Below are 13,874 nucleotides of genomic sequence, written 5' to 3' on the forward strand. Positions count from 1 at the left end.
CATTTGGCGGATGAATCAGAATTAGTTGGGTAACATAGATAATTAAGATGTCTTGTCTGCGTAATATGCTTATGTGATATACTTGTTATTAGAATGTATCCCTTTGGACTCTGGTGTTGGCAGTTGCACTTCTTCCCTCAGCTGGGGCTCAGTCACTTGGGGCTCAGTCACTTGGGGCCCAGAGAGGGGAGAGGTCAGACTTGTCTTTTACATGTCTCTGGTGCTATGCAGAATATCAGAAAGGGAAGAGGACAGGATGGAACATTGTCTTCATATGTGAATGTGTCTTTACCTATTCTTAAACCATGTGAAGGGATGGCATGATTAATGGGGAATCAATTACTTGTCTCCACAATGTATGCACGCAAGTCACTCCCTCCTTTGGCATTGGAGGGAGGTGTATGGCTGTGTATGGAACCATTGTATGTCCTCTCTGATGTGGCACTTATCCTGGGATAGTATATGACCTAGAGACTCACTCCCCTCAGTGAGCTTGTCCAGGAGTGGGGTCAAGAAGGGGTTTTACTTGAGATGGGAGTATCTAGAGTTGACAATTGAGTTATGCCATTGGATGAGCTAGTGTTTCTGTTCTATACCGTACCAGGAAGAGACGGTTCCAGTTTGGAGTAGGAGGACCAGACACTGGTCTATACAATGAAAACTGTTGACACATCAGATGCTATCTGCTATGTATTATAGATGTCTTTCACACAAATCTTAACCTTGTGATGTATCTGTTGTTCGTCATGTAGGTTGAGAGGGGTGTATCTTGGCTATAAAAGATATTTGTACTTTTGTGTTGTCACTCTCAACGGTTCATTAGAAATAGGGAATCGTTGAAAGTCAGTGCTATTGCAAAGCTCTTATTATTAAAAATGTAGTTTAAGTATAACTCTGACTGGTGTGTGAAGTTTGTTTCTCCTCATTTGGTAATACAGAAATTAACCACCACACACATCACTGAGTACCACTCTTCATATTTTCAAGCATGGGGGAGGCTGCATCATGTTATGGCTATTCTTCTCATCGGCAAGGACTAGGGAGTTTTTTTGCATAAAAAGAAATGGAATAGAGCTAAGAGGAAAACCTGGTTCAGTCTGCTTTCCAACAGACACTGGGAGACAAATTCACCTTTCAGCAGGACAATAACGTAAAAGACAAGGCCAAATATACTCTGCAGTTGCTTACCAAGACAACATTGAATGTTCCTGAGTGGCCTAGGTTTTGACTTAAATCAGCAAGACTTGAAAATAGCTGTCTGGCAATGACCAACAACCAACATGACACAGCTTAAAGAATTGTAAAAATCATAATGTGAAAATATTGTACAATCCAGATGTGCAAAGCTCTTAGAGACTTACCCAGAAAGTCTCATAGCTGTAGTCGCTGCCGAAGATGATGCTAACATGTATTGACTCAGGGGGTTAAATACTTATGTAATCAAGCTATATTATTGTTTTATTTTTCATAATTATTTTACAAATGTTATAATTTTTCTTCCACTTTGACATTACATAGTATTTTAATCCATTTTAAACCCACCTTGGAACCAACAGAATATTTTATGAAGAAACTACCTCAAGTAGAGCTAGTTATCATGCTATTTACATTATTGCACAAAGCACAACGTAAGTCCTCCAGAACCAGAACTACAGTATATTCCAATGGATGTCAAGGCGATTTTGGCTTCGTTAGCTTACAGTTTGATTTAGTTAGTTGGTACTGTAAGTACACAAATGCTAGTGCCAGCACTTAGATCTGGGTCAACTGAACTACTCTTCCTTACATTAATTAGCTTAACTGTTGAAGGAAGGTTTGACAACAGGACAGCACAGCGGCTTTTCTAGGCCAGCCTTCAGGTACAATGTGTTAAAGCATTCTGGGATAATCAAGCCAACCAAGCCTCATTAGTGATTTTCAAAAGCCTTTCGCTTAACATAGATAGCAGGCTTGTTCCCCCTTCACAGCTGGAGTGAGATTTGAAAATATGACTTCATTGAGCAGAGGTGAGGACAGTTTGACAGGTGCTTTGCAGGTGGAAGGGGAAATGGTTTGTGATTTGGCACTGATTGACAATCTATTTTCCTCAAAGCTAAAATACACAGTGATGTTCCTCATTCTTCAGAACATGATTGGTGGTATAAAGTAAAGTAGGAGGAGATGTTAACATATTATCTTGTCAGTGTATCAGTGTGTAGAGCTGATATAATAAGAAAGGAATAAAACATTTCAAACTTGCTAAAAATCTTGACATTGAAGACATACCATAAGAAATTGAGTGGAAGAGGATGGAAAATGGTTTATAGTCACAGTCACATAGAGCCCCAAAACCTAGCGGTCAAACATGGAAATGGTTCCAATCGTTTTGTCACCATTCATTTTTCCCATTGGGGATTTTAGAACCACTTCAAACAAGGTCTGCATGACATTTTGATAACTGTAAATCTCTCTCGGACAATGTGACTTTTATCAATATTTTCCGCTTTATTTACTCTCAGATTTAAAAAATTCAAATTGGCATCAAAGTAGACCATGCAAGCTCCTGCATGTCATCTCTAGCTGACACCTTTGCTGTCAGCTACCTAGCTTGCTACTAGCTACCTTGATCCAAAACAAAATATACACTGAGTGTACAAAACATTAGGAACACCTTCCTAATATTAAGTTACCCCCCCTTTGCCCACAAAACAGCCTTAATTCGTCGGGGCATGGACTTTACAAGGTGTCGAAAGCCTTCTACAGGGATAATGGCCCATGTTGACTCCAATGCTTCCCACAGTTGTGTCAAGTTGGCTGGTAGTGGATCTCTACTCTGAATAGCCTTTTCCATCTCATCCCACAGATGCTCAATTGGATTGAGATCTGGTGACTGGGCAGCTCACTGCAGTAAGCTGAATTCACTGTCATGTACGTGGAATTATTCATGGACAATCCTAGCCTTGTGGCATGGGGCATTATTCTGCTGAAAAAATCTATTTGCAGATGGATACGCTGCTGCCATGTAGAAATGCACCTGATGGCAATGATGTTCAGATATCCTGTGACATTCAAAGTTGCTCCACTTTTATCAAGGGGCCCAATGTGTGCCATGAAAACACACCCAAAACCATCACACCACCACCACCAGCCTGCAATGTTGACACACCGCAGGAACCAGATTCATGCAGCAGGAACCAGATTCATCAGACCAGGCAATTTTCCAATTCTCCAGTGTCCAGTGTTTTCCTTCCTTAGCCCACTGCAACTGCAGTTTCTTGTTTTTTTGCTGAAAGAAGTTGAACTCTGTAAGGTCGTTGGCTGCCATACCCCATTTGTTTCAAGGTATGATGAGTTGTGCATTCTTTTATGGGTTGTTGGGCACCAATGTTGTAATACTGTGTGCAACTATTTGGGTGAAATATGAGTTATAGATCTGTGATTGTCATTGAAAGCAAGTCTAAGAAGCAGTAGATCAGTCTATGTGCACTATGCTTTCTATGCTTTCTGTTAATTTTTGTGTCTTTTACTTTAGGTTTTGTACACCAGCTTCAAAAATGTGAAAATACAATATTTTTGGTTATGGAAAATATATTTCACAGCGGTTTAGATGGTACAACGATTCTCTACACTATACTTGCTTGTTTTGTCACATAAACTGAAATTAGGCGAACTATTAGAATTTTAGCAACCAGGAAATGCTGGAGAGATTTCTGCATAGTGCATCTTTAATAAAAGTCCCATGATGGTAGTGACTGCCCATTATTGCTTATCACTTAGTAATATTACTTTATTTTAATAAAATATTTGTTTTATTTGATGACTTTATTATTTCATTCCAAGTCATCATCTCATCTCTATAGAGCTGCTGCCTATGCTGTCTGACAAAATATATTTTTTAGTAGTTCTTCAAAGTAAATAAGGCATACTTTTATGACTGGTGAATAGTAACTATCAATCAGCTAGAACATGTATTTTCAGGCTCGTGAAGCAACTGCTTTCTATCCTCTAGACTGAGTGTTCTTTCTTCTCTCAGTCTCTGTGTCTTCTCCAAACAGACCGGCCAAGTTTAAGTGTGTGCGAAATAAATTATGGTCATTGTAGTTAATTACCACGTTTTCTGCGCTAAAGTATGTAGAATATTGGCCTGTTGGAAACTACTGATTTATCTCTACAGAAATTGAGCACACAAAAAAAGAAAAATGGAATTCAAATAATTTAACCGACGTCGGCAAATAAGCTAGCTAGCTAGCTAACTTTATGAATGACGTGAAATCTATTTCAATTCATGGTGTCTAAATGCAGTGCTGTATTAAAGCAATTCAGAGCTAACTTTTGACATGTTCTGTTACAGAGTCAAAGCCATATTTACCCATCGCAGAATGTATCCATAGTTATGAATGAATAAGCATATTTACAGTGCCTTCAGAAAGTATTCACACTCCTTGACTTTTTCCACATTGTGTTGTGTTACAGCCTGAATTTACAATGTATTGTCACTGGCCTACAAACAATACCCAATAATGTCAAAGTGGAATCTTTTTTATTTATATATATATATATTTTATTATTTTTTTTCATAAAAAATCAAAAGCTTAAATGTCTTGAGTCAATAACTATTCAACCATTTGTTATGCAAGCCTAAGTAAGTTCAGGAGTTGTCACGTCCTGACCAGTAAAGGGGTAATTTTTGTCACGATTCCCACCGACGGTGGCGCCCCCTCCTGCTCGGGTGGCGCTCGGCGGTCGTCGTCACCGGCCTATTAGCTGCCACCGATTCCTTTTTGCTTTTCCCTTTTTTTATTTTGTGACACCTGTGGTAAATTAGCCATTAGAGGGGCTATTTAGTTTAGCTGGCCCGCTCCTGTTCGTGCGGGATTAATGATTGTTTATTTGACAGACGGTTTATGTTCGTGTCGACGTTGTTTTGACGCCGTATGTACTTTCTCCCCTGTGTGTGGGAACATTTGTTTTTGTGTGAGTGTATATTAAAAACACCACTACCCTGTGTTCGCTGCTTCCTGCGCCTCATTCCTCCTCCACGACTACCAAGCCGTAACAATTTTGTTATTGTAGTTGGTCAGGACGTGGCAGGGGTGTGTTTGTTTTGTGGTGTTGGGTTTTTTGGGTTAGTTCTATGTTATGTATTTCTATGTTTGATTTTCTAGTATTTCTATTTCTATGTTCAGGGTTTTGGTTTGGTCTTCAATTGAAGGCAGCTGTTCTTCGTTGCCTTTTATTGGAGGCCATATTTAAGTGGGTTTATTTTCTCTTGTGTTTGTGGGTGGTTGTTCCATGTATAGTTAGGTTACCTTACAGGACTGTCGTTCGTTTTCTTGTTTTGTTTCAGTGTTCACGGTTAAATAAAAGTATAAGTATGGAGACTTACCACGCTGCATATTGGTCCGATATTTCTTCCTCCTCAGAAGATGATACTTATGACAAGAGTAAACATTTACTTAACAAGTCACATAATATGTTGCATGGACTCACTCTGTATGCAATAATAGTTTTTAACATGATTTTTGAATGACTACCTCATCTCTTTATCCCACACATGCAATTATCTGTAAGGTCCCTCAGTCGAGCAGTGAATTTCAAACACAGATTCAACCACAAAGACCAGGGAGGTTTTCTAATGCCACGCAAAGAAGGCCACCTATTGGTAGATGGGTAAAAAAAAGAGACATTGAATATCCCTTTGAGTATGGTGAAGTTTATTAATTACACTTTGGATGGTGTATCAATACACCCAGTCATTACAAAAATCTAGGCAACCTTCCTAACTCAGGTGTTGGGAGGAAGGACACCGTTCAGGGATTTCAGTGGTGACTTTAAAACAGTTAGAGTTTAATGGATGGATTGTCACGGTTGTCGTATGATGAAGGAGCGGACCAAAGCGCAGAGTGTGTATCGTTCCACATTTTCTTTATTGAACAGTGAAACTATGCAATACATACAAAATAAACTAAAGAACAAAAACAACAAACCGTGACGAAGAGGTGAAACATACACTAACTCAAAAACAATCTCCCACAAACCCAAAATAACTACTTAAGTATGATCTCCAATTAGAGACAACGATGACCAGCTGCCTCTAATTGGAGATCATCCCAAAAAAAGGCCAACATAGAAATACAAAAACTAGAACATCGTTTTTTTTTCTAGTTTAGATTTTCTGTCACGCCCTGACCTACTCTACCATAGAAAATAACAGCTTTCTATGGTCAGGACGTGACATGGATCAACAACATTGTAGTTACTCCACAATACTAAACTAATTGACTGAGTGAAAAGAAGGAAGCCTGTACAGAACAAAAATACAACAAAACATGCATTCTGTTTGCAACAAGGCACTAAAGTAATACTGCAAAAAATGTGGCTAAGCAATTAACTTTTTTCATGAATACAGTGTTTGGGGCAAATACAACACATTACTGAGTACCACTCTCCATAGTGGTGTCTGCATCATGTTATGGGTATGCATGTAATCGTTAAAGACTGGGGAGATTTTCAAGATAAAAAATAAACAGACAAAATACCATAGGAAAACCTGGTTCAGTCTGCTTACCACCAGACACTGGGAGATGAATTCACCTTTCAGCAAGACAAAAAACAAAAACAGAAGGCCAAATCTACACTGGAGTTGCTTTCCAAGAAGACAGTGAATGTTCCTAAGTGTCTGAGTTACAGTTTTGACTTAAATCTACTTGAAAATACCTGAAAATGGTTGTCTAGTAATGATCAACAACCAATTTCTCATTATGGGGTATTGTGTGTAGATGGGTGAGGGGAAAATCTGTTTAATCCATTTTGAATTCAGGCTGTATTACAACAAAACGTGGAATAAGTCAAGGGGTATGAATACTTTTAGAAGGCACTGTATTTGACAAGAATGCTACTATTCACCCATCATTCACATCAAACACCTGAACTCCAACAATGTTTAAAAAAAATCAAAATAGTTAACAATGCATGCATGTGCCTTTTATACATAACATATAAACATCTGACTTGATGTAAATATTAAAATGATTTGTTTATCAATGTCACAAACCTGTGACATCGAAGAGCACCATATTAACTATTAGTACTATCAGAGAATGCACAGATTCTTACCATTTTAGGAATTAGACCAGCACAAGTAACACAAAATGTAAAACAGCATATTGTGATTTTTGTTGGGTGATTTTCAAATGAAGAAACAACTGGATGCATAAGGTAGGTTTAATATGAAATACTAGATCTACTCCAGCAGAATGAGAAACACCCTTGGTGTCCATGTTGCTGCTGTCAATTGTGTTAATGTATTTCAAATACTAAGACCCTTTTTCCAGCTGTTTGACCAGTAATCAAAGCCTTTGCTTATTCCACATGTTTTGGATGGAAAATTGTTGAGAAATGTATACAGTGCCTTTGGTAAGTATTCAGACCCCTTTCCTTTTTCCACATTTTGTTACATTATAGCCTTATACTAAAATTTATTTAAAAAAGAGTAATCCTCAGCAATCTACACACAATACCACATAATGAAGCGAAAACAGGTTTTTTGACATTTTTGCAAATGTATTAAAAATAAAAAAACAGAAATACCTTATTTACATAAGTATTCACACCCTTCGCAATGAGATTCGAAATTGAGCTCATTTGCATCCTGTTTCTTTTGCTAATCCTTGAGATGTTTCTACAACTTGATTGGAGTCCACCTGTGGTAAATTCAATTGATTGGACATGATTTGGAAAGGCACACACCTGTATATATAAGGTCCCACGGTTGACACTGCATGTCAGAGTAAAAACCAAGCCATGACTTTGAAGAAATTGTCCGTAAAGCTCCGAAACAGCATTGTGTCGAGGCACAGATCTGGGGAAGGGTACCAAAAAAAATGTCTGCAGCATTGAAGGTCCCCAAGAACACAGTGGCCTTCTTCATTCTTAAATGGAAGAAGTTTGGAACTACCAAGACTCTTCCTAGCACTGGCCACCTGGCCAAACTGAGCAATCGGGGGAGAAGGGCTTTGGTCAGGGAGGTGACCAAGAAGCCGATGGTCACTCTGACAGAGCTCCAGAGTTCCTCTTTGGAGACGGGGGAACATTCCAGAAGGACAACAATCTCTGCAGCACTCCACCAATCAGGCCTTTATGGAAGAGTGGCCAGATGGAAGCCAATCTTCAGTAAAAGGCACATGACAGTCCTCTTGGATTTTGCCAAAAGGCACCTAAATGATAAACAACATTCTTTGGTCTGAAGAAACCAAGATTGAAATCTTTGGCCTGAATACCAAGCATCATGTCTGGAAGAAACCTGGCACCATCCCTACGGTGAAGCATGGTGGTGGCAGCATCATGCTGTGGGGATGTTTTTCAGCGGCAGGGACTGGGAAACTAGTCAGGATCGAGGCAAAGCTGAATGAAGCAAAGTGTAGAGAGATCCTTGATGAAAACCTGCTACAGAGTGCTCAGGTCCTCAGCCTGGGGTGAAGGTCCACCTTCCAACAGGACAACGACCCTAAGCACACAGCCAAGACAACGCAGGAGTGGCTTCAGGACAAGTCTCTGAATGTCCTTGAGTGGCCCAGCCAGAGCCCAGTCTTGAACCTGATCAAACATCTCTGGAGAGACCTGAACCTGACAAAGCTTGAGAGGATCTGAAGAGAAGAATAGGAGAAACTCCCCAAATACAGGTGTGCCAAGCTTGTAGTGTCATACCCAAGAAGAATCAATGCTGTAATCGCAGCCAAAGGTGCTTCAACAAAGTACTGAGTAAAGGGTCTGAATACTTATGTAAATGTAATATTCCCTTTTTTTAAATGAATTAGCAAACATTTCTAAAAACCAGTTTTTTCTTTGTCATTATAGGGTAGTGTGTGTATATTGATGAGAAAAAAATATTTTAGAATTTGGCTGTAACATAACAAATGTGGAAAAAGTCAAGGGGTCTGAATACTTCCCAATGCACTGTATATGCCGAATAATTTTATTTTATTTTCATTTAACAACCAATTTTACATGCTCCACTGAAATGACCAAAACCAACAGTTAAACGTCACATATTTTGAAAGTAGACTACCTTATTGTGTCTGGCAACTATTTTCATTTAAAAGTTTCCTGTCCAAAACACAACTGACTAAGTTTTTATGGACATTATAAAACCCTAAATTGGTACACAAACTCAAAAAAAATTATCATAGTGTCATAAAGAATGCTAAGGTAAATGCTGAACATAATGCTACCCAATATACTCTACATGACCAAAGGTATGTGGACACCTGCTCGTCAAACGTCTCATTCCAAAATCATCTGCATTAATATGGAGTTGGTCCCCCTTTTGCTGATATAACAGCCTCCACTCTTCTGGGAAGTGTTTCCACTAGATGTTGGAACATTGCTGCGGGGACTGGCTTCCCTTCAGCCACAAGCGCATTAGTGAGGTCAGGCACTGATATTGGGCAATTAGGCCTGGCTCGCATTCCAATTCAGGTGTTTGATGGGGCTGAGGTCTGGGCTCTGTGCAGGCCAGTCAAGTTTTTCCACACCGATTTCAACAAACCATTTCTGTATGGACCTCGCTTTGTGCACAGGAGCATTGTCATGCTGGAACAGGAAAGGGCCTTCCCTAAACTGTTGCCACAAAGTTGAAAGCATGTAATCATCTAGAATGTCATTGTATGCTGTATAGTTAAGATTTCCCTTCACTGGAAATAAAAGGCCTAGCCCGAATCATGAAAAACAGCTCCAGACCATCATTCCTTCTCCACCAAACTTTACAGTTGGCACTATGCATTCGGGCAGGTAGCTTTCTCCTGGTATCCGCCAAACCCAGATTCGTCCGTCGGACTGCCAGATGGTAAAGCGGGATTCATCACTCCAGAGGACGTGTTTCCACTGCTCCAGAGTCCAATGGCGGCGAGCTTTACACCACTCCAGGCGACGCTTGGCATTGTGCATGGTGATGTTAGTCTTGTGTGCGGCTGCTTATCCATGGAAACCCATTTCATGAAGCTCCTGACGAACAGTTATTGTGCTGACGTTGCTTCCAGAGGAAAGTTTGGAACTCGGTAGTGAGTGTTGCAAACGAGGATGATTTTTATGCGCTACAAGCTTCAGCACACCATTCTACTGCCAATGTTTGTCTATGGAGATTGCATGTCTGTGTGCTCGATTTTAGACAGCTGTCAGCAACGGGTGTGGCTGAAATAGCCGAATCCACTCATTTGAAGTGGTATCCACATACTTTTGTATATTGTTCCTGTATGTCTATGGCACCGACATGTTCATGTTTAATGTAATTAGTTGGTGACTCAGCCAAGTATTTTCATAGCAATTTCAAAAGGAGTCTCCTTTCAGAGCAGTAAAGGGGTCTCTTTTGGTGTCAAGTCAGTACAGCCTTAGTGATTGTGTAAAAGTATGAACTGGCTACGGAAAATGCCAGCTTCAAGTATTTTGTCTCACAGTTCAGTACTGACGTTCAGTATTTTTCAAACTGACTTTTGGCTAACAATGCAGTTGGTCTTAGAGTAATTGGTGTAGACTTGAATGAAGCCATTCAGCCATAATACAGAGTTTTGTTTTGACTCCAAACCAGACACTTCCTCATCATACTGTCTCAGACAGACAGTATTATGTCTCTGTACACGTAATGGCTTCCTTTCCACTTCTCCTTGGTTGACCATTGGTGAAACGAAAGATAAGTATACTATAGTATGTTAAAGAATGTCCTGACACGGTTTACATTTGACTTGAGTGTCATGTTGGTATTTTTCAGAAGAACTGTTACTACCATGGAGAAGTGGAAGGCCACGCCAACTCTGACGTCACTCTCAGCACCTGCTCTGGCCTCCGGTAAGTAACACTTCAGTCTATAGGATCCCAGAAGCCTCAGACATGCTGTGTAAGTGGCCACAATCAAGACCCACAGATTGTTCTGGCAATTCTCACATAGGAACTTCATTGGGAGGAAGGATGTGTATGACAAACCATTTGAATGTAAAAATGTTTATTTCAGAATCAAGACATACTCCATATTTTAGAGCACACCAAAAGAGTATAGTGAGACCAAGATGTTGTCTAATATCATGTACTGTTTGCATATCATAGGGTCTTAAATGAGGCATGTATAGATGGCCACTTTCATCATATTTCAGAATAATGTTTGGTGATACAAATGTAAAAAGCATTTCAAACATCCTTCCTCCCAATGAAATGTATGTGAAAATTGACAGAACAATCTGAGATGCCACAAATATTTTCCACTGCTGTGGAATCGCACTTTAGCCCCTTAAATCTCTGTCAACAAACAGGTATGAGTTTCCACTTACCCAAGAGTATAGAAGAGTCCACTGAAAGTGTATAATAGGTCCCTAGACATAGAACATGGTCTTGGTCTGGCCACCCAGTGATTATCCGTATTCTCCTCCACTCTCCTCTGGGCATGTGTCTGTGCCTAATGGCCACCTGGAAGTAATAAAGCTGCCAGGCTGAGTCTAAACAGAAACAGAAAGCCTCCTGATGTACGCTCATCTCCTGCTTAATTACCCCAAACTACAGATGCATTATGTGACGAGAAAACGTTTAGTATGCCATGAAACCTTTTAACGATGCAATAAAAGCTAATGAAGAGGAACTTTTAGAGGTAATACATTTGTGATAAAAATGTTGACCTGAATAAGAGTCCACCCCCAAGGAGTGTTACTGGTAATTCTTTTTTTTATCTTGTACCTCACAAAATCCTTGAGGCAGACAGATGTTTGACGAGCAATATGTGGCTTGGCTTCAATGCCAAAACAAATTGTTTCAGAGTTTTAGTTGGCCTAAGAGCCTCTTCGGGGAGTTGAATCTATTGTAAGTCAGTGGGGCCATTTACATTGACTGAGTTATTTCACTAAGAGACATTAGTTCAGTCTCAACATCCAGTAAGAAATAAAACAAATCTAAATAATCCAGCTGCGAAAAATTAAATAAAAATTGATTTAACCAGCTGAGTTTTAAGGCTGTGTACTAATCCAAAGGAAAGGCAGTACAGAGAGAAAAAAAATGAAATATATAAGTAGGCCTTAGAAATATCCTTCCACACTTTGGTCCTTGGAAGTCAATAGTCCACAGTCCACATAAAGAAAACTTCTCTTGATGATCAATACAATATCCTTTGCAAGTTCTTGACTTGGACTGAAATAGGTGCTGGTACTCATTTTGGGTGATGGTACTGTTTATATTTAGGTGCAAGAGCTCCACAATACTTTTGAGCTAATATTCTATTAGGTGCATGAGCTCTAGCAGTAGAAAACTTGAGGCACCGGTACTCCGTTCCGGTGAGCTCTTGCCCAAGTCAAGCACTGTCCATTACTAGACTTTGAGAAAGTTCTCACTCAAAGTTAAAGACCTAGGCTTTTAAACTATAAACATCCTAATTACAAACATTTCTGACCATAACATGCAGTCAAGAATCAAGATGGCTTCCCCCTTCTGGTCACAGAATGCTTTGTCCACAGTCAATTTATTATACCAGATCTGTTGAACAGATTTGCCTTGTCTTCCCTTGTCTTACAGGGGGTTCATCTCACTTGAAAATAAGACCTTCGTCCTTGAACCATCGTTGGACCAGGACAATTATACACACATAATTTACCGAGGGGAAAACCTCAACCTGTCCTCTGGAACCTGTGGTCATGGCTTCAACATATCCTCTGTTACACCTGACAACCATCTAAGAAGCCCTTTCAGAACATTCAGTACCAGGGTAAGGCTCATCGACAACAACTAAGTTTTTCTTCTGACAATTTCCTTCAGATAACCACCATCAAATACCACATTAGAAATATTGGTACTGTAGCATTCCATTAACAAAACTGTTCATGATAAAGCTATCAGATAAAATCATTAGATCTAGAAGATGTTCAAAAGGAAGAGCTTGATAATGGATTCATGTTGTACAGGATCTGGAATAATGGTATCAGTGAGATAGATAGTGATGTAGGAGCGTGGGCTCTTGGACTTATGACATTGTCATCCAGATAGCTGTCTGAGAGCATCTGCAACACAATGTTCTGGGTTTGATAACAATCTGAGCGGGGATGATGCCGCATTTCATGGTGGGAAAGCAATTGATTTGCCGACTGACAGAATTCACTATGGAAACACCTATGTCTTAATTTCTCTGATATAACACATGACACCATTTGAAACAGGCTGATATGATATTTGTTTTGTAATGGCAAGCCAGGGGTCCTTAGGGAGATGTTTATTGTTAATTTGTAAATTGATGCATGCCTTTATAGCTATTGCCTCAGAGGTAGGATCAAACTTATTTTTACCATAGTGTTGTAACAAAGATGATGGATTTTTGTGGCAGTCTGATCGATTATAAACAATGAGGGCAATTTTCGCTGTGACCAGGAACCAGGGCTTGAGCTGTTGTCATCGTCGTGTGTGTAGGTGGCAAGGAAGTCAGGCGCAGGAGAAACCAACTTGGTAGAACTGGAGTTGTTTAATAAATAATAAACAAACACAAACTCCAAAACCAACGTACATAAAAATAACATGGGTAAAAATAGCCGTAGCTCACCAATACAAAAATACACGAAAATCAATAACAAACAAAACAATCTCGGACAAGGACATGAGGGAAAACAGAGGGTTAAATACACAACATGTAATGAATGGGATTGGAACCAGGTGTGTAGGAAAACAAGACAAAACCAATGGAAAATGAAAAATGGATCAGTGATGGCTAGAAGACCGGTGATGTCGACCGCCGAGCATCACCCGAACAAGGAGGGGCATCGACTTCGGCAGAAGTCGTGACAGCTGTATTGATTTTGAACTTGGGTTTGCACTTGAATTGGCCCTCAGACCAGCACATGAACCATGGTAGAGATCCAACCTTGCCCTTACTCTTTCCC

General features: G+C 39.8%; 1 protein-coding gene across 2 annotated transcripts in view; it reads left to right on the forward strand.

The window, feature by feature from the left end:
- Positions 1-13,874, forward strand: part of LOC115153240 (disintegrin and metalloproteinase domain-containing protein 12) — a 150,241-nt gene that overhangs the window by 98,971 nt on the left and 37,396 nt on the right. For both annotated transcript variants that reach the window (XM_029698470.1, XM_029698471.1), the window contains exons 5-6: positions 10,742-10,818; positions 12,523-12,712. In XM_029698470.1, the coding sequence (XP_029554330.1) occupies positions 10,742-10,818; positions 12,523-12,712 (267 nt within the window). The remainder of the gene's footprint in view (positions 1-10,741; positions 10,819-12,522; positions 12,713-13,874) is intronic.

The sequence above is a fragment of the Salmo trutta genome, chromosome 18 (assembly GCF_901001165.1).
Source record: "Salmo trutta chromosome 18, fSalTru1.1, whole genome shotgun sequence".
In the NCBI taxonomy this organism is placed as follows: Eukaryota; Metazoa; Chordata; class Actinopteri; order Salmoniformes; family Salmonidae; genus Salmo; species Salmo trutta.